Below are 26263 nucleotides of genomic sequence, written 5' to 3' on the forward strand. Positions count from 1 at the left end.
ATCGTCTTTGCCTCAACTTGAGCATGTGCTCCTTTAATGGTCCTCCACCATCTTTGCACTTCAACAACGGATTTCCAAACTTCGTAACGTGCCGCTAGCTGGGCACGCTCCTGCAGGGTAAGACGTCCAGCCATGTTTGCAGGGCTTCCGAATTTCAAACAAAAAATAATCTGAAAAAAAACCAACACACATTAAATTCTCATACATTAAGGAACAAACACTAAAAATTTGAGAAAAATATTACAATAAATAAATAATTTCTAAATATTTTAAAATAGGGAGTTACTTTTCAATCACCCTGTATATATATTTTAGCTGTTATTTTTGTCAAATTTAGTTTGAGTACAAAGCCGACACGGACAGCCTTTGCATTTTGAGATGCTTTCTAGTTCACATTTGCATTTAGTTGTAAAAGTATTCTGGTTTTCAATAAAATAATGTATTAAGACAGTTTTAAAATTATCTTATGCACTGAATGTGAAGTTGGTTACTATACGAACCAATTGTGAAAATTTATTAAAACTCAAAGGGCTCAGCATTTGCACAACCAAGGTATTTAATTTGAGGTTTCTTTGCAACAATAAAATACTTGTATTGCTAATGTTTCCCATAACTCCTTAAAACTCCATAACTAAAAATTGAGGATGTAGATCAAATGAACAAACTATTTCAGGATCGATTATTTTTGTCCTTTGTGCCTCACCAGCTCGTAAATGGTTCTCCATTAAACCAAGCGTATATGTTAGTAAGGATTGTTTTACCTGCACAGAAAATAAAAGCTGCCACTTTACGCAAATAATTGTTCAGTCTAGAACGTTGATATCCCTTTTGTGAGATATGTGCAGATGTTAATTTGCAAACTCCTTTATTATCCCATTCCAAGTAAATTTCTTCAAGAGCTCAGGATGAGGTTGTGGATTTCCAGAGTTTCAGCTCATCACACTTGGGTCACAATTGTCATCCCGTTAGCAGTTTACTCAAAAAGCATAAAATACTCAAAAGTCTTGTTTAAATTCGTGCAAGTTTAAATCCAAATTATTTCCTTCCTGTGAATGCTTATAATGTATCATCCCTGATGTGGCTAGTCATGCACATAAAAACACTGTCATGGAGGTCAAGTGGAACCTCAATGGAAACTGGCTCCTGACGGCATCCCGCGACCACCTGTGCAAGCTCTTCGACATCCGGAACCTCAAGGAGGAAGTCCAGATCTTCCGAGGTCACAAAAAGGAATCGACAGGTGTGGTTTGTTTGCTTGTGTCTGTACGCAGTGTTTTGTGGGGTTTTTATCATTTAAATTCATTCATTCATGCAACCAATACTTTGGTTTGGATGCAAGTGTGGTGCTCTTATAGCGGGTTAACAAATATACGACAGGTCACAAGCCTTGGAACTTAACCAGAGACAAATTGAGAATTCTCACTAAATTATGTTGAAGCTTGATTTAGCATCGGGGAAGACCGAGAAAGACTTGGCTAAAGGTGGTGGAAGATGAAATGCGTACAAGGGGGTTAACATGGGGAGATGCAGAAAATAGGGCAAAATGGAGAAGATTGTCATGGGGCCCGCAAGGCTAACCCCCGCTCTGGCAGGGAAAATGGCCTTAAAATGCCTTTTGTTGTTGTTGTCTTGATTTAGCATCAAGACCAGCCCTTTACCATGAAAGTTCTGGTGGTCATAAATGTTGGCTTTTTCCTTTTTTTTATTTTTTGTGAACATACAGTGGCTCATTGGTCTGTTTACTGTTGACGAATGAAAAATATTTCTGTATGTTTTAATGGTGCGTCATAATAACAGCTTGAGCAAATGCAATTGCCACTTACCTTGACAAAAGTGAGTATAATGAATGTTTTGTACTAGCAAAGAACTCGTCTTTATGGACCCACTAGCAGAAGTACCTGGTGTTGCCGGGTGAGGGAGGGGAGGGAGGGGAAGGGGAGGGGAAGGGGAGGGGAAGGGGAGGGGAAGGGGAGGAGGGGAAGGGGGAGGGGGATGGAAGGGAAGGGGAGAGGAGGGATGGGGAGCGGAGGGAAGGGGAGCAGTCAGAAGTGGAAGCTCTTTTATGGAGAATTTATATCTTAAAGGGGGGGGGGGGGAAGGGGAGGGGAGTGTGGGAAAGGGAGGGGGTGAAGGGGAGGGGAGAGGGGGAAGGGGAGCAGTCAGAAGTGGAAGCTCTTTTACAGAGAATTTATATCTTAAAGGGGAAGGGAGGCGAGGGGGGGAAGGGGAGGGGAGGGTGGAGGCAGGAGAGGAAGGGGAGTGGCTCAAGTTTCTGAGTGAATGTGGCTCACGTTTCTGAGTGAATGTGGCTCACGTTTCTGTGTTAAGTGTGATGCCGATCAGGAAGAAGAAGAAGGAGAAGCCATACTACCAAATTTGTACACTTCCGGAATTGTTTGATTTATTTGTATTCAAATGTCTGGTAATTGTTTTGTATTTATTTATGCGAATGTGTACTTGTACGAATATGTTGGAAAAACTAAGAATACACTCTACACACGATTTAATAACACCCGGTCAGAAATCAATAACTTCCACACCAGTCAGGGCAAATCTCTACCTTACACAATACACTTTAATCAACCGGATCACTCTATAAATGACATTCAAATCTCTGCCATTGAATCAATCACAAATCGATCACACACCACGATTCGGAAACGTGAGTCCTTTTGGATACTTAAACTTCGGACAAAAATCCCTCATGGCATAAATTTTGATGTTTAAAGAATGTTCCTACATCAACCCAATCAAATCATTAACCGTAACCCATTCATTCATTCATTCATTCACTCATTCATTCACTCATTCACTCATTCATTCACTCATTCTTTCATTCTACCTTTGTCATTTATATAAATATAGAAAAATAAATATATAAATATATTATATGAATATAAATGGTATATGAATATATGCTTGTGTGTTTATGTATGTATGTATCTCTATATTTGTATATGCACGTGCACCGAACTGTAACGCGAACGGTAACTGTAAGCTGCGCTTCACTTCCTTTGAACTTGGGGACGGTGAGTGAGCTTTAGCGTGGCTCTTCCTTTTGTATGCATTTTCTACACATATCACACATCTTACACACATATCACTATACATACTTGTTTGATATACATGCCTGTTGTTTCTGTAGACTAAGAAGAAGACCTTTGTTGGTCGAAAGCTTGTCGAAAATTAATGATCGACGTCCTGAAGCTACGTCCGCGTCTGATTTAATCTCCAGATTATATATATATATATATATATATATATATATATATATATATATATATATATATATGTACAGGGTCCGTCAGGGAGGTGTGACGATTTTCAGAAAACTCGTACACAGTTATTTTTAGTCGAATTTCAATTTTTTTTTTTTTAAAGACTACATATATAATGCCATGTAATACACTGTAACAAAGACATTTTAAAAATGTAATTCATGTTTGAAAAATGACATCTAAATGGCGGCCGTTCTTGTCCAAGCATTCTTGCAGACGCGCGGAAAAGTTCCAGCATTTCTCAGCACAGCAGCATCCCTCAGCAGTTCCAGCATTCTTTCTGCGAACGTAAACCACCGTACGAAATCATTCTGCTGCAGTTATTGAACCACCATGATTTTGTACGCATGATAATGAAGGTCCAAGTGCAAAATTCGACGAACTGATCTGTCTGACATCCGTAGAGCGTGAGCGTGCCGTACCGCTGACCGACGAGGGATGGCCTCCACAGCTTGTCGAACCCTTTCAATGTTTTCCGGGGTCCTAACGGTTCGATCACCTCCCCGAGCTGCTCCCGGCCTCACAGATCCAGTTGTCCTGAAGTTTTTTACCCACTTCAATATTGTGTTTCGAGACGGAACGGCGCCACGTCGACCAACATTGAAGTGAGTACGAAATCTGCGCTGTGTAAGCACCACCGAACTACCCGTTTGAATAAACGTCTCAACAACAAAGATGCGATGTTCAATCATCCACAGCTCCATGGCTACTGAAATGGCGCCTAACAACGAGTAACTAACAGCCATCACGCATGCGCTAGACCCCCCACTTGCATTGTTATACCCAATTCAAACATGAATTACATTTTTAAAATGTCTTTGTTACAGTGTATTAAATGGCATTATACATGTAGTCTTTAAAAAAAATAAAAATTGAAATTCGACTAAAAATAACTGTGTACGAGTTTTCTGAAAATCGTCACACCTCCCAGCCGGACCCTGTATATATATATGTATATATATGTATATATATATGTATATATATATATATATATATATATATATATATATATATATATATATATATATATATATATATATATCAGGATTTAAATTTAATTCAAAAATTTATCCAGACGTCTATTCTCTTTCAAACATTCAAACTGACAGAGGTAGTTATTTATTACAGCATCTGTAGAATTTTCACCCTTTTATTCAACTCCGTTTTGCTGTTATTTGGTGGAGCAAAACGTCAACTGAGCTTTATAGATATTTAGATGTTCATTCCCCCAGAATTGGCGAATTTTAGTGTGACTTGTCGTACCTTATCCCACTGAGAGTGGCCATAAATTTTTGCATAGAATGGGTACCTCTTCCCGTGTTGAACGACCGGAACTATGATTTTCTTTTTTTAACTGCCTGAAGATTCCCATGCACACATCGAGTCGAGTACTAGCACAAGTTTTCAACTCACTTCAACTTGTGGTTCAGGAGTGCATAAAGTCAAACAAACAGACATTTCTCTAATTATAGTACGATTTTAATATCTTGTTATGGTTTTCCATTTTTGGGCGTCGTTTGGATAACTCGGAGAGGACGGTGTGTCTACTAGACCCCGGACACTGTTTGCAACTATGAACGCTGACTGCCCAAAATCGATTTACCATACTGGCGAGTTAAGTGAAGCAAATGGGGACCATTCTAGCAGTTACGTGGAAGACCCTAGTCAGTTGGCTGAGCGATAACAACATCACGTAACAGCACCTGAAATTGAACTTGGATAACAAATATGAGCTGGCCAAATGCCTCAGCAGTCTTATGTCACTGTCAAAATGGACAGAATAAGTTAAGACATGGTTTCTTAAAAGATATGGCCTTTATTGCCTGTAACACAAAACGGGGCAAGTATTTACAGCGGCAGACAATTCAAGTATTTAGAGGCAGGTGGAACAATGAAGTGGCACATATGTGCAATAATTACAGCACTCATACATTCCCATTATCCCCTATGTGATATTCCCACCCTCGGATCCCTATCTGGAATGACTTGACACACTACAGTATGAATGCCGGAATCATGCATCTGATCTGGAACGGAGACATTGGTGATTGGCAAATAATGATGGGCTGAATGATTGGCGATGAAGATGAACTGATATGTAGAAATAGATGGGGAAAGGATGGACCCCCTGCACACCTTGTACTTATTGACCCCTGCACGTCCTGACTGAAACTGGGACTCTCCAAACTTGCTCCCCGCCTGTACTTTACATAATTGCGGCCTTGGTGTTTCCCCACAATGCAGTGACGTCACTCGCAATGCAGTGCAGTGACGTATGGAATGTGCCTCCTGACAGGGCCCCTGAGGTTCCCTGCGCAGGCGCACAGCTTTGCGCTCGCGGCATGTAGAGAATGCGTCTCCTGACAGGGCAGGGCATCTGAGCTTCTTCGATGGGACAGAGAGTCCAGCGACGGAGCTCTATGGGAATGCGAAAGTGAAGGTGTGCTCGGTTGGAAGGAGAAGATACAAGGAGGAGCACGAAAGGATGGACCCGGTAGATGCAAGAAAAACTGAACGCCAAAGACAAACCGTGCACGATAAAACCACCGGTAAATAGTGAAGGAGAATGAAAGAGATAATGCGAGTGGACCGACAAAGTGAAAGGAATTATAAAGGGAAGGACGCAGAAGAAGAAGGAAACACTCGAGAAGAGAGGAATGAGAAACTCTCGCGTTGTGCGGGTAATAAAAATAATCGATCGCTGTGTAAATTCTGTGATCGCTTCAAGTCGCAAAGCTTTTAATACATCTTTCCCTCTGCTTCTCAGATCCTTTTACGCAGCACCCTGTATAACTCTCTAAAATGCCCAAGTCTTTGCATCGCCCATCCCCTCATTTATGGGCGGGGCCGCTTTTTAGGTGCGATCTTAAAGCATGCCCGGTAACAGCCCTCAGGGCTCCCGTGAGGAGAATCCATTCCGAGTATGTGATTATGACCCGACGCTGGGACAATATACACGTGCATGTGATGACGTCACAATATACCCGTTGGATTGAAGGATTTGCATGTTGAATCACAATATCCCAGCCAACACAATAATGTTGTTACAACTTCATTAAAGCATGCCAAACATTGTGAAATTCTGATCATATCAAATATACAATTTATTTTACATTATACTTGTAGTTAGTAATTTTAACCATGCACATGCACATGCTTTGCTAGAAAAAGTTAACGACAAATTGTGTTAATTACTTCTGACCGGATATTTGATGTTCCCCCTCTTCTCTCCGCTCCCACCATCTTCTCTCTCCCCTTCTTCTCCCCCCACTTATCTCACCCCACTTATCTCCCCCCTCTTTTCTATCTCCCCCTCTTCTCTCCTCACTCACCCTCTTCTCTTTCCTCTACTTGTTCTCCTCCCCCACTTCTTCTGCCCCCTCTTGTTCTCCACCCTCATCTCTTCCTCCCCCCCTCTTTTCCTCCTCCTCTTCTCTCCCTTCTCCTCTTCTCTATTCCCCCCTCCCACCACCCTGGCCACTCTTCTCTTTCCTTCCCCTCTTCTCTTCCCTCTTCTCTTCCCTCCCCTCTTCTCTCCCTTCCTCTCTTTTTGACCTCCTCTTCTCTCCTCCTTCAACATATAGAGGCCACATCATCATTGTAAGAACGAATGTAAGGAATATATAAATAGAGATGAAATTAATCTTTAATGGGGTGGAAGGATGGCCTGGAGGTACACACACTTGTCCCTAAGCTGTCTAGCCTGTGTTGGAATGTCGACCCAGCTATAAACTGGCACGCCGATGATTCATCAATGATGATGTTCTCCCAACCCCTTCTTTCTTTCATCAATGATGATGAATCACTGGGATGACTTTCATCAATGATGTGATTAATCACCGGGATGACAGTTTTCGCAAGCAGGGTGATTCATCAATGTGTGTGCCGTCCCTCAGATGAACGTTAAAGTGGGCGTCCCGTCTGCCGGCATTAGTTAGTGGACGTTAAAGTTCCCACAGTGTCCTTCACAAATAGGAGGCGAGCTATTGCTGGCGCCCTGAACAAATTCGAAATTCCTGCTAAAATTACTATTGGGAAGGCAATAGAAAGACACCCAGTATAACCCTTGCCAAGAAACTGCTTGGACAGCACCGACGCTGTGTCACATCCCATACCATCACCTTTTAAGACTTTTATTTTCCCATCTTGTTTTTAATAAAACTTTGGAATCGTTAATCGTGCTGACACAGGTTTTTCTTTTCCACACAGCTGTGGCATGGCATCCAGTCCATGAAGGTTATTTTGCGAGTGGGGGCTCTGATGGCTCTCTGCTTTTCTGGCATGTTGGGTAAGGATATCTTGCATTTTATTCAATGAGCCTATTTCACCGAGTCCACCGAAGGAATAATTGCTGTGCTTTGCATGACAACCCAAAGAGTTGTATTTACTTTTCTAGAAAATATGAATAGTAATATTACTTGGCCTGGTATATCAAATGAACAATTGTTGGTGTCTCCAGATTGTTAACAAAGACATGTTACCAACATGTCTACAGATTGTTAACAAATAAATTCAAGTTTTCAAGAATGTTAACCATAATTGTTGTTTCTAAATGCAAATCGGACTCACGAAAATATAGGACTATGAAAAATATCCTTGATTGAGAGGTGTTGTGTTCCTAACATTTACTTGCTCGTTCATTCTCACGTCGGCTGTGGATATAACACCCATGCAGATACAAACGTACATGTTGGGGATTTACCCCCCACTCCACCCCCTTGGAGATGAATCTGAGACATCTAGACAGTTACAGGAGGATTTATTAATGCTTAACATGTACAATGTACATGGTAGAAGCTGTCATTAACTGCAGCTTCTCTACGAACCACATCAGGCTAGGGTCTTTATACTCGACAGGAAATAATTAAATCTACTTCAAAGACAGGATGGAAAGAATAACATTGGAGTTGTTTTTGTAAGAGGCAACTTTCAAGCCACGTCCTCTCGTCCACTCTGCTAGTTGTTCAAGGTTGGTGCCTGAAAGCTTCAACAAGCAGGGCATATCATCACAGGCTCGGGGTAATTTGCCAGCTTCTCTCAAGGGGTGCTCAAACAGGGCCAAATGTGAAATTCCTGGCTGGAAATGGGATTTGACTTGAATTCTACCACAACATCGATGCTTCTCCTTTTAGAAATAGATGCGAAAATCTAGTATAATTTCTGTCACGGCCCTGGAACCCAACGATGTATTTATAACGTCCCTCAACTCGTACAGCTATCTGTCTGTCTGTCCACAAACCGAAGTTTATGATTGAGGAGGAACTTTATTTCAATTGAACTTTTTTATTTTGAGCACAAATTGGAACATCAATTGGAAAACGAACATGTCGTTTAGCAGTACTTTGGCTCTGAATTTGACCAGATCGACCATGTGCAGAGGAATGAGATAATTTTTACCTGCGACATGTCACAAGTCTATAAGAGCTTTGCGTTGGTGCTGTTATTTGGGGTTGTTGTTAGGGGGTCGATTTTTCAAATGTGCACCCTTTGGTTGGACAGCTGCGAGACCACACTCACTTTTGTCGCTTGCCTCCATTCGACATAGCACCGAGACAAAATGATATGGCCGCAATCTTGGTTTTCTGGTGGGCCTAACTCATGAGGCCTGTCGGGCACTGCTCATTATACATTGCCCAGGTTTGTTGCGTCAGATTTCCATTGGCTTTGTTTGGGTCGAGTGGTAATCATGATGATCACACGGACCCCAAGAAATCTAATCACACGTCGAATAATAAATAGTAAGGTTTAACCAAGCCTGCCAGGATCCACGGTAATCAAGCATTACAGTACGTAATCAAGCGTTGCTGTACGCCATTTACTAAAACCATTGGCTTTGTTTGGATAAAGTGTTAGTCATGATGAGAGACCCCAAAAAATTCAACATCTTGTATAATAGTAAAGCTTAATCAAGATTTTGGTTTAATCAAAGAATGCACGTACGTCAGAACGCACGGTAATCAAATGTTACATTATCAAGCATTACGTTAGGCAAGCTACGAAAAAAAAATACTGTGATGTAATTTTGAACGCCCCCTTATTTTAGTTAAGCAATCAGTGACTGTGTGACGAATCAGCTGGTTGTGATATAACCATGGGGTGACATGGATAAGAGGTGTCAAGCGATTTTTTAAATAGGTCATTAAATGTGACTTTTTCCGATCGTGCTGTTCATCTTTTAAGAGTTCATTAAATGCCCGTTCCCCAATCGGCCCGCTACTGGATTTTGTAGCAGGTTATGACCACAGTGCGGCCATTCTTGTTTTAATCTCTCTGCCTGTCTGGCAGTCAAACAAAATTGACAATCATTCCAAATAGGTAACTTACTGTTGGGGGTGTGTCAAGGAAGAATTGATTCAATTTTGGTGAAGATTTGAATCTGGATCTGGATCGGAGAATTTTAAAAAGTGATTCTTCACCATTGAGTGATGTGGCCAAACATTATATACAATGCGTATCAAAAAAAAAGGTAATCCGAATTCAAGGGGTTAATATGCAAAGGTTATTTATTTTGACAATTTACATGTGGTTTACTAATTAAGAGGAGATCCTCAGCTTTCCATTGATACCTTCCATGCATCATTGCTGTCACACATGACTGAGTACATGTTCATTGAAAATGATGTTCAAATCGCATTTTTACAAGTTTGGCTAATTGGTGCAAGACAGTTTGAAATGGACGCATTACTTGTCGACTGCCAAGTTGATCATGTAAAATTGTTAAGCGGGTCTGGTCATCGTCGGTTGCATCATCCTTTGTTTAAGATGGGTATTTAAGATGGGCCTACAGTGTATGGGTTTAGAGACAGTCTGTCATTGAAAGGATGGTTCAACTTACGACTAAACAGCGGACCTTCGTGGTTACAACCTTTCACCAAACTGGAAGTTTGCAGCGCACTTGTGATGCGTTCAGGGAACGTTTCCCAGAACGGGAGCCTCCAGCAGCCAAAACCATCTGGACGAAAGTTATAAAATACCAAGAGCATGGCTCTAGCCTCAACCGCAACAAGGAGAATTCTGGTAGGAGGCGCACTGGGCGATCGGAAATGAAAATTGCAGCAGTAAGGCAGCAAGTTTTGGAGCATCCTGGGGATACCAGCGCAAGACGAAATGGGACGGGATTGCCTTTGGCAACATTCAACCAAATCACAAAACTGGACCTTCACCAACATCCATATCGGATTCACATCCGGCATCAACTTACGCCAGGGGATTTTCCCAGGAGGCTGATGCTTTGTCAGATGGTCGATAGCATGTTGCGAAGCAGATGTCAATTTCCTGCGGTATCTCGTTATCGGCGACGAAGCTGCTTTCGCCATGGACGGCAAGGTCAATAGCCATAATGTTCTTGAATATGCACCGACAGGACAACCCCCGGAATTTAATTTTGACACCAATATGAATCGACAGAAGTGGACTGTTTGGTTGGGACTTTGTGGAAGTGATCAGATGATCAGATCATTTTTCTTTCAAAGGAATGTCAATGGTAACAGGTATCTGCAGATGATCAATGATGAAGTTTTACTGCAGCTGGAGGAGAACTTTGAGCGACAGGTTCGTGGTGTCTTCAGATATCTCTGGTGGGCCCAAGACGGCGCCCCAGCACATCGTCTTATCGCTGTCCGAGCTCGACTGAGGGAACTCTTTGGAGACCGAGTCATCGCCCTCAACCATGCAGTGGAATGGCCGCCAAGATCACCTGACCTCACACCATGTGATTATTTCCTTTGGGGACATTTAAAGAACAAGGTGTTCGTAACTCCTCCCCGTGATCTTGACGAATTGCAGGGCCGTATTCGACATGAAGTGGATGCTTTGCGCAATGACCCGGCTATGGTGAGACGAGCAGTTCAGGGCATGCTCCGCCACTGTCAGCTTTGTGTTGAAAGGGGAGGTGGACATGTTGAAGGTGTGGGTGCATAAAGGCCAATCATTCCTGAGAAAAGTTCACATCTGACGTTCATTTTGTACCAATTATCCTGACTTGCATCGATTAGCCAAACTTGTAAAAATGCGATTTGAACTTGTCATTTTCAATGAACATGTACTCGGTCATGTGTGACAGCAATGATGCATGGAAGGTATCAATGGAAAGCTGAGGATCTCCTCTTAATTAGTAAACCACATGTAAATTGTCAAAATAAATAACCTTTGCATATTAACCCCTTGAATTCGGATTACCTTTTTTTTGATACGCACTGTATCGCACGATATCTCAAACAGTTATGGACAAATTCGGACGAAACATGGTGGATGGGTTGGATAGGTGGCAAGAACAAGCCGATTAGATTTTGGTTTAGGTCAGAATCCGGATCCAGCCCATCAGTGGGATACAAAATGTAAACTGTTCATTCTGGTGATGTATGCTCTCTAGAGAGTGCCATTCTACTTAGTGATGCCTTCATTTTTGAAACTAAGGTTTAAGTAGGTATACCTGAGTTTCTAATGAGGTTTTTCTTTTATTTTAGTTTTTATGCCTCCGCCGATGAATTCGCCAGAGGCATTATGTTTTGGGGTCGTCTATCCGGCTGTCCGTCCGCCCGTGTGTCCGTGATGGGTTTTTGTTGCTGTGATAACTTGAAAATGGCTAAAGGGATCAAAGTCAAACTTGGTGCAGGTATGAATAGTCCTGATGAACTGATTTGATTTTGTGGTTATGAGGTCAAAGGTCAGAAGTCATGTTGGGTAAAAATCCTGTTACCGCAATAACTTGCGAACCAGTGATGGGATTTTGACCAAAGTTGGTACAAGTATGTATTAGGATGAAAAGATGAACTAATTTAACTTGGGGGTCAAAGGTCAGAGTCTGTAATAGTTTTCATTACCGTGATAACTTCAGAACAGCTGAAGGGAGCCAAGTCAAACTTCGTACAAGTATGTATAATGATTGAAAGATAGATGGATTCGATTATGGGGTCATCAGGTCAATGTGCAGAAGTCCCATTCGGTAGAAATTCTGTTGCTGAACTAACTTGTGAGCTAGTGATGGGATTTTGACCAAACATGGCATAAGTATGTATTATGATACAAAGATGAACTGATTGGATTTCTGCATCAAAGGTCAGAGGTCGTGTCAGGTAAAAATGTGATACTTGAGAATAGCTGAAGGGATTTAAATCGAACCTGGTACAATTATGTACATAATGATGTAATAATGTGGGCAGTGGAATATCGATCAACATAGCGATGTGCAAGAGTGCCGTTCTAGTTTATTGCTGATTCCAGTTCTTGACATATCCATTGATGTGTCAAACGTTTTGTTTTTCCTTGATGTTACGATCCTGTCTTGGCAATTTTCAGTGTGGAGAAGGAAGTCGGAGGGACGGATGTCGCTCATGAGGGCATGATTTGGAGTCTGGCTTGGCACCCTTTGGGGCACATACTCTGCTCGGGCTCAAATGATCATACCAGGTAAGCTTTACATTGAGTTTAAAGGCAGATTTTAGTAGAATAATGAAAATTTTTATTGTGTCATATAATTTGGCAAAGTTTATGAATGTTTGGAATTTCTCAAGCTTAAGTGTTGTGAAAATTTATTTTTGTAAAAGCTTTGGGTTTTTCTTTTTAGTTCCTCCAACCATCAATCAGCCCAGCGGGAGGCTTATACTTTTTGTGCAGTCAATGTGTCTGTTGCCTCTCCTCAAAAATGCATTTCTTTCATATCTGGCAGATGTATGTAATAGCATCTGTGGATGAGTGATGTCAAATTATTTTTGGTTCGATGTAAATCGTCACGAGGGACACAATTTTTTTCCAATACCACTGGCGAAGATAAAACCCCTATACATTAGGGGTGCGAGAACGGAGGGGGGCAAAGGGGCTGGGGAGGGAGGCATAGAGCTGGGGAAGGGGTGGAGGGGGTGTGGGGGTAAAAGGGAGGTTGGGGAGAAGGGAGGGGAGGCGAGGGGTGGGGAAGGTGAGGGGAGGATGGAGGAGTGGGAGAGGGGGCAGTGGATGAAGAAGGGAGTTTTTGATACTTATTTTATGATAGTATCAAATTTTGATACTTATTTAGTCTGCAGGATCCGATCGTCAAATCAGAATCCAGATTTCGATCATCAGCCTTAATTAGTCCGTGAGAGTAGATAGTGTTTTCAAGGCGAGGCATGTTTCAATATGCCGAAACAAAATGGCAACTTAACCCTTTGAGTACGGGATTTTTTTTTTGATAAAAATACCCCCGGTATGGGATTAATTTGGCATTACGGGAATGCAACCACGTACTGACGATCTATTTATAGGTATAGTCGATGACGTGCAGTAACGTCATCCGTACACAACTTTTTCGTGGGTTGCGGCACTGGACGTCATCCGTACTCAAAAGGTTAAGAACCCAGCGATGTGAAAGAGGGCTGACCAAGATGGTGCACCGCCATTTTGGTAAAGCTTATTTTGTTTTTTTGTGATGAGTACCCCGTTAAGGTTTCATGGTTTTGGAGGTATGGAGAGGGCACACTCAGTTTTATTATTATTATAGATTCTTTGGAAATTGTACTTTATCTTTCTCTACCATTTCTATAGGCTCATGGAAGAGCTGTCACGCACACAATCACACACTTGCAGACGAAAAAGGCCTTGACATCAGGCAAACACAGTCATTAACCTTGGGTGAAGTCACTTCCTGGAACACACTGGGTGTAGATGGCACCATCTAGTGGGTGCCGTTTTCTCCGCAATCAGCAAGGTACATTATTTGTTGGGAGAAAGCTATTTCCCCATGGGATTCCAACATCCATGTATCCTCTACATCTTTGAATCAAGTGAGGAAGCAGCACATGCCATTTCTTTTTTTTTGTCCTTGGGATGACTCTGCAAGAACAGGTTAGAATCGAGTGGATGATTTTGTGCCACAACACTACTGATTCTGGTTTTGCTTGCATGTTGATGATAGCAGTATTTATTTGAAACATTGGACAACTTGGGGATGTTAAAAAATATATCCTTTAACTCTGTTAATGTCTTTTTCTGCATTCTACATAAGTAATTCTCAACTATCTTTGTTTTCATGCAGCAAATTCTGGACCAGGAATCGTCCTGGAGACAAAATGCGGGATCGGTATAACTTAAATCTCCTACCAGGCTCCATGACCGATGAAATGATGGCTGAATATGGTGAGAGGTGCAAATCTAATATGACACTACAGTAGATATGATACGAAATGTAATATGACACAATATCTAATATGCCTGTAAGTGTGAGTTGTTTAAACTGGCCAAGGCTTTCACTTGGTGAATAGTGAGCAATTGATCAAAACTACATTTTGAGGTTTCTGAATATTTTCAGAAACAAAACAATTAAACAAGAAGGTCATGCAGAGCATGATACTTGCAAAATCCACTCTTCGCCCAAAAAAGGGTTGCCAGGGATGCATCAAATTGTCTATTTCATCAAGATTAAAATTGACGATTGTAATCGAAGCTCGGGTCAATTGGATTAAAATTGATCATTTTTCAGATGAAAATTGATATTAGAACCTTGACCATGAGTTGACCTTTTGACGTAAAAAAAATAGTTGGTTTCCCAATTCAGTGAGTACTATGCAATTGCTGTTCACTTTGCAAGTCAATCGGATAAAAAAAATGACAATTTTTGAAATTTGACCTCAAGAGGACCTCAACATGATTACTTTATTTCACCTCAAAATCAATAGGTTCCTTCCTTATGACTAACCCTACCATCTGGTGAAGATCAGTTTACCATTGTGACCTCTAGGTGATTGACAGCCAGACAGACAGACAGACAGACAGTCAGACAGATGGACAGATAGACAGACAGAATAACGTGCAAGACCAACCAATATACTTGAAAAATCTTCGCTTTTGCATGTAATAATGCTTCCATACTGCTGAGAAATCGTGGTATGCACAGAATGTAATTTGGTGTTCTTACTTTTTGAATGGACGAAGTTTTTGGTTTGCCAGTTGTGCAAAACCATGTAAATATATAAATAAACCCTGCCACCTATTCCAAAAGGCTCACAATGTAACGAAGTTGAATGTTTGGTGTGCAGATGATACTGAGCCACTCAGTGCCCCAGCTATCCCTGGCATGGGAATTCCAGAGCAGCTAAAGCAGGTTTTGGAGCAGGAGCAGAAAGGTAAGGGAGCAACTCTAAACGTTATCCGTCGTTGACTGTTTGTTCGACGTCCGTCCATTTTTTTGCGTTATCTCATTAATTAAAATTGTTACTAATTTCAAACTTGTTTTTTTTTTCCAAGCTGGAAAATTTCCATTATGTTGTTGGTCTGCAATACCAACCACATCATTTATGAACTTTTTGATTCCGGCTTTCCTACCCATTCCATGAATAGTGAAAGAAGAGGCCTGCGAGTCAGAACCAACTATCCCAGGACTTGACTGGGGTGTGGAGGAGTTGATTAAGGAGCAAAGGAAACATCCCCTCAAAAAGATCCCATATTCTAAGCCTGTCCCTCCACAATTCCAGCAGGTGAGCTTGGTAACATGGAGTATAGTGTTAGCTCTTTCACGAGCCTCGACTCTGTATACAAAAAAAAAAAAAAAAAAAAGATGCATCGAGCACACAAAATCAACAATGGTTGTCCCACCTTTTCCAATTTCTGATAGCATCTTGCTTGAGCTCAAATATCTAAAGTACACTACGCACAATAAGTTAGGGATATTGTGGGAGTGAGTTTTTTTTTTTATAGGGGTTAGGGTTACGGTATTGGAATCAAGAAAGCTGTGTTTTTTCACACTCATTAATAACCATAGAACAAGCGTTACGCCTCAGTCCCCCGTCGGGGAAGTGATGTGAGTTGACAAAGTGGAAGACGCAGAAAACATGCTATGATATGATATTTCGCTCACAAGGTTCAGACATACATGGAGGCGGTCATCTTGGATTTTGACGTGGCGACCCAATTTTCTATAGCGTTCTTCCTTATGCCTAGATACACCCACACACCAGATTAGAAGTTGGTACTTCGCTTATTTTTCAAGATATTCCGCTCACAAGGTTCAGACATACATGGCGGCGGCCATAGAATTAGGACCAACAACTTTTAAAAACATAATTAATACACAAAATCAACCACAACGAAGAACCTGCCAATATCCCTAACCTATTGTGAGTCGTGTAAGAATTGCTGTGTAAATGTGTCTCAATTCTGTCATAATGTGGTTGTTGTATTTAGACATTCTCACTTTTGTATTGTTTGGATTCTGGCCTGAAGGTGTGTATTGCATTTCATCACTGGTTACAATTAACCTGAAATGTAGCATCTTGGTGTGCTTGAGCTTCTGTTATGTAATTATCACACAATTCATGATGGTTGTGAGCACAGTTTTCAGGTACAGGTATGTACTCTGATGCAAAGATGAACTGATGTGATTTTGGGGCAAAGATCAAAGGTCATGTGACCTTTAGCTTCAAGTAGCAGGTTTTCGTCACCACGATGACTTGTGAACCCCTTAAGGGATTTTGACCAAACTTGGCATAACCATGGACTGCAATGCAATGATGAACTGATTAAATTTGGGTTCAGAAGGACAAGGCCTCAGGTCAAGTACCCTTCGAAAGTCGGTGTTTTACAATAACTTATGAACCACTCAAGATATTTCAGCCACATTTAACAAACGTATAGACTGTAATACAAAGACGAACTGATTCAATTTTAGATTGAACAGGTCAAAGGTCATGTGCCCATCAAAAAACATTTTGGAGACCATAATGTGAGTTAGAAGCATTTGAGTGTGGGTGCGGCCTACCCATTTTTGACGACGCTTTGTGAGCCTTCTTTATGCTTGTAATGCGTTTTTGATTTTCATTTTAGTTTGATTTATTTAGGTTTGATACCTTCTTGTCCGGTTCGGACAAGAAGGGGGTGATAATATCGCCGACATGGCGAATGCACGCTCTCGATGTGAGGGTTGCGAGGGTTTAACCCGGAAGCATGCGTTCGTGTGCGTTCCTCCCGACGGAGTTCCTGTCGAGGACGTTATCCTCGCAGTTGGGAATATTACTGGCGATGAAAATATGCGAATATTATTGGCTGCATCACGTATGAATCAGAAAGTGGTTGTTTTCGTTTCTCACGATCAACTCGTCCATGACGTAAGTGCCGGAATAACCACAGAAAGTGGTCATTTTGTGATGGCGGCGCCGATGTTGACTCCCGCGACGAGAGTCGTTATATCGAACACACCTCCGTTTATTTCCAATGACAGGATAATGACCGTGTTATCGCGTTATGGCAAAATGGTGTCTCGGATCTCCACAATTCCTCTTGGTTGTCCGAATGAACATGTCATGAGTTTCCGAAGGCAGGTGTACATGGTCCTACCAGACCGTGGGGACGACACGGGCCTCAATATCTCATTCAAAATAAACTTCGAGGACACGAACTACCAGCTGTACGCATCGTCCGCCACCTTAACGTGTTTTCAGTGTGGAGCGTTCGGACATTTAAAACGGTTTTGTCCCAAAGCCTCGTGTGTCAGGTGTGGAAAAAAAAAAAAAGAAGCTCACACTGATGCGGTGTGTAAGGAGGAGGTTACCATTACTCCACGAATTAACATTCCTGTTGGGAAGGAGGTTACCATTACTCCACAATTTAACATTCCCAACGAGGAGGAGGTAAACGTTAACGCACCGCTTAATGTTCCCAATGAGGGTGAAACCAGCAGCTCAACCTCCAATATTATTCCTCCTCTGCAAAGTGTTGCTATGGATGCCGAGTCTAAATTGGTGACTTGTAAGCGAAGAGCACTTGATGAGTCGTCAACATTGTGCTCGATGTGCAGACCTTCGGTGCAAAAACTCTTCAGCATACTCCTGAAATCTCTTTGCAAAACGTGGACCAAATAAATGAAACGGAACACCTGGAGAAGTGTAACGGGATTCGAATGGTACAACAAAGTGCTTCCATTTCCCGCACGGACGAGGGTGATGATGTAAACAAAGCTGACCGTGAGTCAGTGAATGATCATCGATCCGACCACATGAAGGTGACCAAATTATGGTCCAACGCAATTATGCCCATTTAGCAAATGAGGGTTTAAACACAAATCCACAGGAGTGTGGAAACAATGATTTCACTTCATTTGAGTAAATTAGGAGTCAGTCTGCCGATGTTTCCCAAACCCAACACTCTGGGGACCCCCCCCCCCCCCCCCCCCCCCCAGAAGTTGGCATCCTTGTTCACAAAACAGGAATGGCTGAGGGTATTGACCCAGACCCCAGTGGGGCAATTTCTGATTTATCAGAATCACAAGAGGTGTGGATGTGACTGTTTTATCACAATCGATGGTGGATCAGCCCCAAGTCCCTCCTCATCTTGTTCTCTCGTTTCTCAATGAAACGGACTTTTTGATCATTTCCCGGCCTTTAGTCAAAAACTTTATCCGATCAGGATGAAATCGCTCCATACTTTAGGTGCTTTTTTGCAAACTCCAAGCGGGCTTTCATGTGTCTTTCACTGAGGAGAGGCTTCCGTCTGGCCACTCTGCCATAAAGCCCAGATCGGTGGAGTGTTGCAGTGATGGTTGTCCTTCTGGAAGTTTCTCCCATCTCCACACAGGATCTCTGGAGCTCAGCCAGAGTGACCATCGGGTTCTTGGCCACCTCTCTTACCAAGGCCCTTCTCCCCCGATTGCTCAGTTTGGCCGGGCGGCCAGCTTAGTCAGGTTCACGATGTTAACAAATATAATTTCGTTCAAATTTTGGGAGATTAGCGAACCTATACATTTTTGGAATCATCAGAGCATGGAGAATCCGAAAATCAATGTTGGCATTTGCACAGACACAGATTTTGGATTTTCAAAATGGCCGCCATAAAATACATATTTTGCGCTGTCTCGGCTTCTAGTCAACCTAAAAACTTAATTAAATATGCTAATCCTATGTTTTCTGGGTCAAGGAATCCAATAAAGGCCTCAAAATAGTGCGCAGGGTTATAGAAAAGCAACAAACAAAGGTAATTGAAAACCATTGTCTTTATATTTGTGATATAACTGTATTACATAATACATGATATTGCAAGTCCTTTGAAGTTATAGGTATGGGTTTATAAAGCAAGAAATCAGCCTTGTTAGTATCAGATTGAACTATACGTCCTATACACAGGATCTACTAGGTCTATACCGTTCAGGAATATGCTTTTACAGATCTTCATCACTGTCCTGAATGTCATTTTCGCAAAGGTGTCTACGCAAATGCCAACATGAATTTTTGGATTCCTCGTGCTCTGAATATTCCAAAAATGTATAGTTTTGCTAATCTACAAAAATTTTGAACAAAAAAACATCGTGAACCTGACTAGCTCGAGGAAGAGTCCTGGTTGTTCCAAACTTCTTCCATTTAAGAATTATGGAGGCCACTGTGCTCTTGGGAACCTTCAATGCAGCAGAGATTTTTATTGTAGGCTTCCCCAGATTTGGGCTTCGACACTCCTGTCTCTGAGCTCTACAGGCAGTTCCTTCGACCTCATGGCGTGGTTTTTGCTCTGATATGCATTGTCAGCTGTGAGACCTTATATAGACAGGTGTGTGCCTTTCCGAATCAAGTCCAATCAATTGAACTTACCATATGTGGACTCCAATCAAGGTGTGGAAACATCCCAAAGATGATCAAGAGAAATGGGAGGCACCTGAGCTAAATTTCAAGTGTCATAGCAAAGGGTCTGAATACTTATATCAATGTGATATTTCAGTTTTTTCTTTTTAATAAATGTGCAAAACTTTCTAAAATCCTGTTTTCTCTGTCATTATGGGGTATTGAGTGTAAATTGATGAGGGAAAAAAATGAATTTAAACGATTTCAATATAAGGCTGCAACATAACAAAATGTGAAAAAAATGAAGGGGTCTGAATACTTTCTGAATGCACTGCATGTGAGGAATTTTGCCCCAATATTTGCATGCTGCCCTTTTTGCTCTGTAAATGAGGATGTATTTCATTATTTTTATTGGCTGTGAAAGACTTTTTCCATTATTACCCTGCGCTCGCGAAGCCAAAGGCAGGGTTAAGCATTCGGGTCTGTACGTACGTACATGCGTGTCTGCATTTTAAAAATTCATTTTCTTGGCAACCGTTGGTCCGATTGACATGAAATTTTCACGATTGGAGGGCCTCCTCCTGTAGAATATTTTAGTGAATATTATGACATCATAGGTCACGTGCTACAGGCGTCATCTTGGAAAAAACAAAAAACTTTGCACCTCGATATCTCAAAAACCGCCGCACAGAAATAATTGAGACAGGTCTCATTGCAAAGAACTCTCCAGGTGGAATAACATATATGAATGATGACGTCATAAGTGCCACCGTTATGACATCATAATTCGACAAGTCAAAAACTTTATCTGATCAGGATGAAATTTATTGAGCATCTTCTCGGTTTTAATTGATGCAGAAATAAAATTATAATGACGTCGTAGGTCACGTGGTTCAGACGCCATATTGTTTTGAGTGAAAAGCCTGAAAAACCACTAAAATCCAATTTTCTCCAAAACAACTGAACAGATCGAGGCCAAACTTTCCAGGCAGAATCACATACCCATGACAAACAAAAAGGTCAGCAAGCATGACGTCATGCCTCACATGGTTTTGGAGTTTGACGTTTTTAAGCATAAACTTTTAAAACCTAACTCCTCCCTCATTTTTGATCCTATCGAGGGGAAACTTCACAGATGTGTTCAGCATATCAGTCTACTAAAATGACCTTTTGGAATTTGTGATAGGTAACGTGGTTGGGCAGATATGAATAATTAATTAAACGAAAATATTTACAAATTTATAACTATTGAACCGCTTCATTGATCGACGTGAAACTTTATATTATAGTAGAGGTAATGAAGTGTAAGAAATGTGCAAAATTTCAAGATGATTGGATGTACTGTCTGGAAGCTAGAAGTTGTTATTGCGTGAAGAAGTCTTGAGAGTGGGCATGGAATTCATTATCACACCACATGACGAGCAGGCAAAGTATGGAGCGACCTCATGGGGTCATTTTGAGTTGTTCTGATTCTGATTATCTGATTTTTAGAATTAAAATTAAAACTAAATCGGAATTAAAATTCTGATTTCAGATTTGTCAATCGCTGAGGTATATTAACGCACGACCAAAACAGATTTGGCGAAATTCCGACGATTTGTGATGAAAACATGTCATTTGTGTCTGCATTTCAGTAAAGTAAAGTGTGTGTGCCGTGTCAGCATTAAAAAAAATTGAAACGTCGCTCATTGTAAAGAACTCCATATGGGGAATCGGTGTTGTTAACGATGACGTCATTGGTGCCATAATTATGACGTCATAATTCGACAGGGACAACGCTTTGTCTGATCAGTTTGAAATTTATTGAGCATGATCTCTGCAACAATTATTTAGAGAATATCAATTTATGATGTTGAAGGAGCTGGGGCTCCCACGTCGATCGGAAGAATGGACGCGACAAAAAGCTGGAATTCATCGGAGTTGCTTTAATCAAATCAAACACTCAGGCACTCTGAAAACCCGTTTATCGGGCAGCAATATATATCTATTATCCCGGGGGGTTTGCCCAGGCCCGGCGCCAGGGGGCGTGGCCCAGCGTCCTGGCTGCGGCCTGGCAAGTTGAGGGCGAGCCTGCCCGGGCGTCCTGGACGAGCCCGGCATGGTGATCGCTCCGCGTCCTTGATAGGTGCAAGGCGATTGTGAAAACCCAGCGGCAGCCGCTACACACGTCCCCCCAGAATCGACTTGCACCGGCAGGGTCAATTTGAGGGGGGTCCTGATGACCCGGCCGAAGCGACCCCTGGCGGGTCGTGGGAGGGGGTCCGGTGTGGTGGTGGGCGGTCGAGTGGGGGGCACCGTGGACGGGGGGCGGCCTCGCCGCGGCGGAAGGGCCACCCGTGGTGGGTGGTCGACGTCCACGTGCGCCGGCTTGAGGCGGTCCACCGCAATCCGGTCCGACCTGCCGCCGATGTCTGACGAACGACTTGTCGTCCCGTCGCAGCACCCGGAAGGGCCCGTCGTACGGCGGCTGGAGTGGCCACCGATGTGCGTCGTGACGCACAAAAACATACTCCGCTGTGCGGAGTGCTGGGGGGACGTAGGACTGGGGGTCACCGTGGTGGGATGTTGGCACGGGGGCAAACCGTCGGGCGGCCTCCTGGAGGTCCGAGCGCTGGTGAGCTGCGGACCAGGGACTGGTAGCGTCGGGCACGAATTCGCCCGGGACGCGTAGCGCCTGGCCATAGACAAGCTCGGCGGTGGATGCCTGGAGGTCCTCCTTGGGGGCCGTGCGAAGGCCCAAAAGGACCCACGGCAGCCGGTCGGCCCAACCGCCGTCTTGAAGGCCGGCCATGAGCGCGGCCTTCATGGAGCGGTGGAATCGCTCGCACAACCCGTTTGCTTGGGGGTGGTAGGCCGTAGTACGGTGGAGCTTGACCCCCAGGTTGCGGGCGACCGCGCCCCACAGCTCGGAGGTGAACTGTGGTCCGCGGTCTGACGAGATGTCCGCCGGTGCGCCGAAGCGGGCGACCCAGGTGGCGATGAAAGCCTGCGCCACGTCGGCGGTGGTGGTGGAGACGAGGGGAACGGCCTCCGGCCACCTGGTGGTCCTGTCCACCATGGTGAGCAGGTGTGTGAACCCCCGTGACGGGGGGAGGGGGCCCACCAGATCCACGTTGACGTGGTCGAAACGTCGTTCGGGCACGGTGAAAGGTGCCAGCGGGGCCTGGGTGTGTCGGTGGACCTTGGCCCGTTGGCAGGCCGTGCAGGTGCTGGTCCAATCGCGGACGTCCCGACGAAGGCCGTGCCAGACGAAACGCGCCGACACCAGCTTCTGGGAAGCTTTCCGGCCCGGGTGGGAAAGGCCGTGGAGGGAGGCGAAGATGCGGCGTTGCCAGGTGACGGGCACGATGGGGCGAGGCTGGCCTTGGGAGACGTCGCAGAGCAGGACAGTGTCCGCGCAGGGGATGTCGGCCAGGCGGAGGCCCGTGTCCGCCGCCCGGAGGGCTTGCACCGTGGTGTCGGTGGTTTGGTCCGCCGCCATAAGCGCAAAATCCACGCCCAGGTGGACCGCGTTCGCGCTGGCCCGGGAAAGACAGTCGGCCACGGCGTTGTTTTTGCTGGAGACCATGGCTGGACTTGATGTGTTTGTGGAAAAATGGTGTTTGGAAAATATCTGTGAAGTCCACCAAAATGAGTTAGTATTAGGCCGAGAAAAATATATTTCCGGGTTCTGGTCAGCGCGCGCATCGATTTTGACCCTGCGCGTCAACAATTGTTTTTTCTCAAATTTTGTATCGACGTTTGCGCACGGTTCTCCCCTACAAAACTGCGTTTAGTTTGTCCAAATCCAACCAGCTGTTCCAAGGATATGAGTAGTTATGTGTGCCGTGACGTCATGAATCCAATCGGGAAGTTGCATGTGACGTCATCGTCTTAGTCACGTGACCGCTTGGGGGGAAAAACATTGCTTCTGCCACCATACGTAATGGCGGCAATTTGAAACTCGTCTCACATATAAATTGCCCACTACACGATGGTAAAGAGTTGTTGTGCTGTCGGATGTACAGCCCGATTTCATAAGGGATCGGGATCGTCATTCTAACGTTTTCCGGACGACACAACGCTAAAACGGATTCATAGCTGCCTTGACTGCAGCTCTCAGGTGAGAATATGGCTCATGAGGTTGTTACCTTAGCTCGCGAAGCGAAAAGCAGGATTAGGCATTTGGTTACGTACATGTGGAGTGTGTGTGGAGTGTGTGTGGCGTACGTGTGGCGTACGTGTGGCGTACGTGTGGCGTACGTGTGGCGTACGTGTGGCGTACGTGTGGCGTACGTGTGGCGTACGTGTGGCGTACGTGTGGCGTACTTGTGGCGTACTTGTGGCGTACGTGTGGAGTGTGTGTGGCATACGTGTGACGTACTTGTGGAGTGTGTGTGGCGTATGTGTGGCGTACTTGTGGCGTATGTGTGGAGTGTGTGTGTGGCATACGTGTGGCGTATTTGTGGAGTGTGTGTGTATTGTGGAGTGTGTGTGGCATACTTGTGGGTCCACACGGGTCCACAGGCAGATGACACAGCCTCAGTTTGGCGCAATACCGCGAAAACGCCTCAACGGGCAAGCTACGGGCGTAAACTGACAGGTCCGTCTGATCAAACGACAGCTTTCCCGCCATGTTATTTATGCCACCCAAGATGGCGGCCGGGACCGGTGGATCTGGGGTGAATTAACGGGGGTAGAAGAGATCAACGGGGGTCGCATGGACGACGCTCACGTGATGCAAGGCCTCTATCGGCTGGATATTGTCATTTATTGAAACGAAAATGTTCTTTGTCGGGTTCGTGTGAAGCAACCAGAAGGCCTAGAGAGCTGCCGGTGGTCTCGTTAGTTAGGCCTGGATCCTATCTCGTTTGTCATGAAGTTGTAAGTGTCTGTGATAATCTGGTGGACTGGGAGAAGAGATCGTGGGAGACCATCGGCCTGTTAGACCACTTGCACATGTGCAGTGTTGACGTGATCAACGCATTGGAATGTTTGACGGTACGGCGAGGCGATATCGAGATCGAAATGGCAGTCTATAATATGCTTGAAGAACTTAATGATTTTCAGAATAAATACATTTTAAAATAACTTAAGCTTGTGTTCATTATTTACAAAAAAAAAAGGCCTACCAGTCCCATTGGCTGTCTTTAATTTCTCTCTGGACGGTGCCACAGTAGATGAGGGAGGACCGCAAGGCATCAGGATACAAAAAACACCTCTATATGTGCAATCCATGCTTTTCAAAAAAAAAAAAAAAAAAAAAACCGCATCGCTGCATCAATTCTGGAACTTTGGTCTGACCAGAGACCAGCAATATATTTTTTTTGGCCTATATCTCTTTCTTAAATAATCAAGTCTTTCTATATTTTCGTAGTATTGCTTTATTTTATGTTTTTGTAAAAATGAACTGATTAATTGTTTTCCTCTCGTTCTTTCCTCACTTTCATATTCTCTCCTGTTTTGTTGGGATTTTTGATTTGTAAATTGTACATACACACACTTTTATTATTTTGTAATAAAAGGACCTCAAAAGTCTCTTTCTCTTTCTCGTTCTCTTTCTCTCTCTCTCTCTCTCTCATTCTCTCTCTCTCTCTCTCATTCTCTCTCTCTCTCTCTTTCTGTCTCTTTCTCTCTCTTTCTTTCTCTCTCTCTGGCGACCTTTAATTGAGATCAAATGTAACAGTGCGTTGACATCTAATGTGGGCAGAGGCATATCCATTTGACTCATTGGTATCAAATTCTACTTTCTAGCTTAATATACCACCAATGGCGACCAGCTTTGTCTGAAGTCTCGTTCTTTGAAACAGTAATCGGCTGTGGTATTTGTATACCTCGCTACCATATACCCTCACTGTCTTTATCTTGGTTTCTTTAAAATACAGTATACATTAATCCCATATTTTTTTAGTAGTCGATAAGACAAGCTGCTCATCCAAGCATCAAAGAGTTGTCTATAAGATAAGGTGCTCATTTGTCCATCAAATCACCTTATTTTGTGTAATGTTCAAAATGTTTCTTTTTTCATGGTTTGAGTGTTTTTCACAATGCTTTTCTTCTGCCTCTCCTCCTCATCTTTTATCCTCTGTGTTCATCCCAGGCATGGAACCAAAACAAGGTGCCAATAATGTCAGTGGGAGACATAAAGTCTGAGAATGAGCCACCAGCTAATAAAGAACAAATGCCATTTTCTAACCCAACTATGGGAGAGGTAAGTTATACACGGCTGTGAATGTCATAAATTTAACGTGAACCCAGAAGGAGACAATTTGGCCCACCATGTTGGTGCTTTATTTGTAGACCATTGATTTAATTATTCAGTTTATTCATCATCTATGATATGAACCCAATCTTTGCCATTTACTTAACTTCAGTGAGGGTTGGGGGAGGAGTGGGGAGGGCAACAGTGGGACAGGGCACAGGGACGTCATGCGTGGGTGTTTTATGATGGAACAGGTTGTCGTGTGAGGGGTTAATAAATGCCGACACCACATT

General features: G+C 43.4%; 1 protein-coding gene across 6 annotated transcripts in view; it reads left to right on the top strand.

Annotated features, from left to right (window-relative positions):
• The window catches only part of WDR33 (WD repeat domain 33), a 203357-nt gene that overhangs the window by 157594 nt on the left and 19500 nt on the right, over window positions 1–26263 (top strand). For all 6 annotated transcript variants that reach the window (XM_078775736.1, XM_068112365.2, XM_068112367.2 and 3 more), the window contains 7 exons: window positions 1086–1240; window positions 7488–7566; window positions 12576–12686; window positions 14287–14387; window positions 15287–15373; window positions 15588–15724; window positions 25869–25979. In XM_078775736.1, the coding sequence (XP_078631862.1) occupies window positions 1086–1240; window positions 7488–7566; window positions 12576–12686; window positions 14287–14387; window positions 15287–15373; window positions 15588–15724; window positions 25869–25979 (781 nt within the window). The remainder of the gene's footprint in view (window positions 1–1085; window positions 1241–7487; window positions 7567–12575; window positions 12687–14286; window positions 14388–15286; window positions 15374–15587; window positions 15725–25868; window positions 25980–26263) is intronic.

Source organism: Myxine glutinosa, chromosome 4 (assembly GCF_964187855.1).
Source record: "Myxine glutinosa chromosome 4, kmMyxGlut1.1, whole genome shotgun sequence".
In the NCBI taxonomy this organism is placed as follows: Eukaryota; Metazoa; Chordata; class Myxini; order Myxiniformes; family Myxinidae; genus Myxine; species Myxine glutinosa.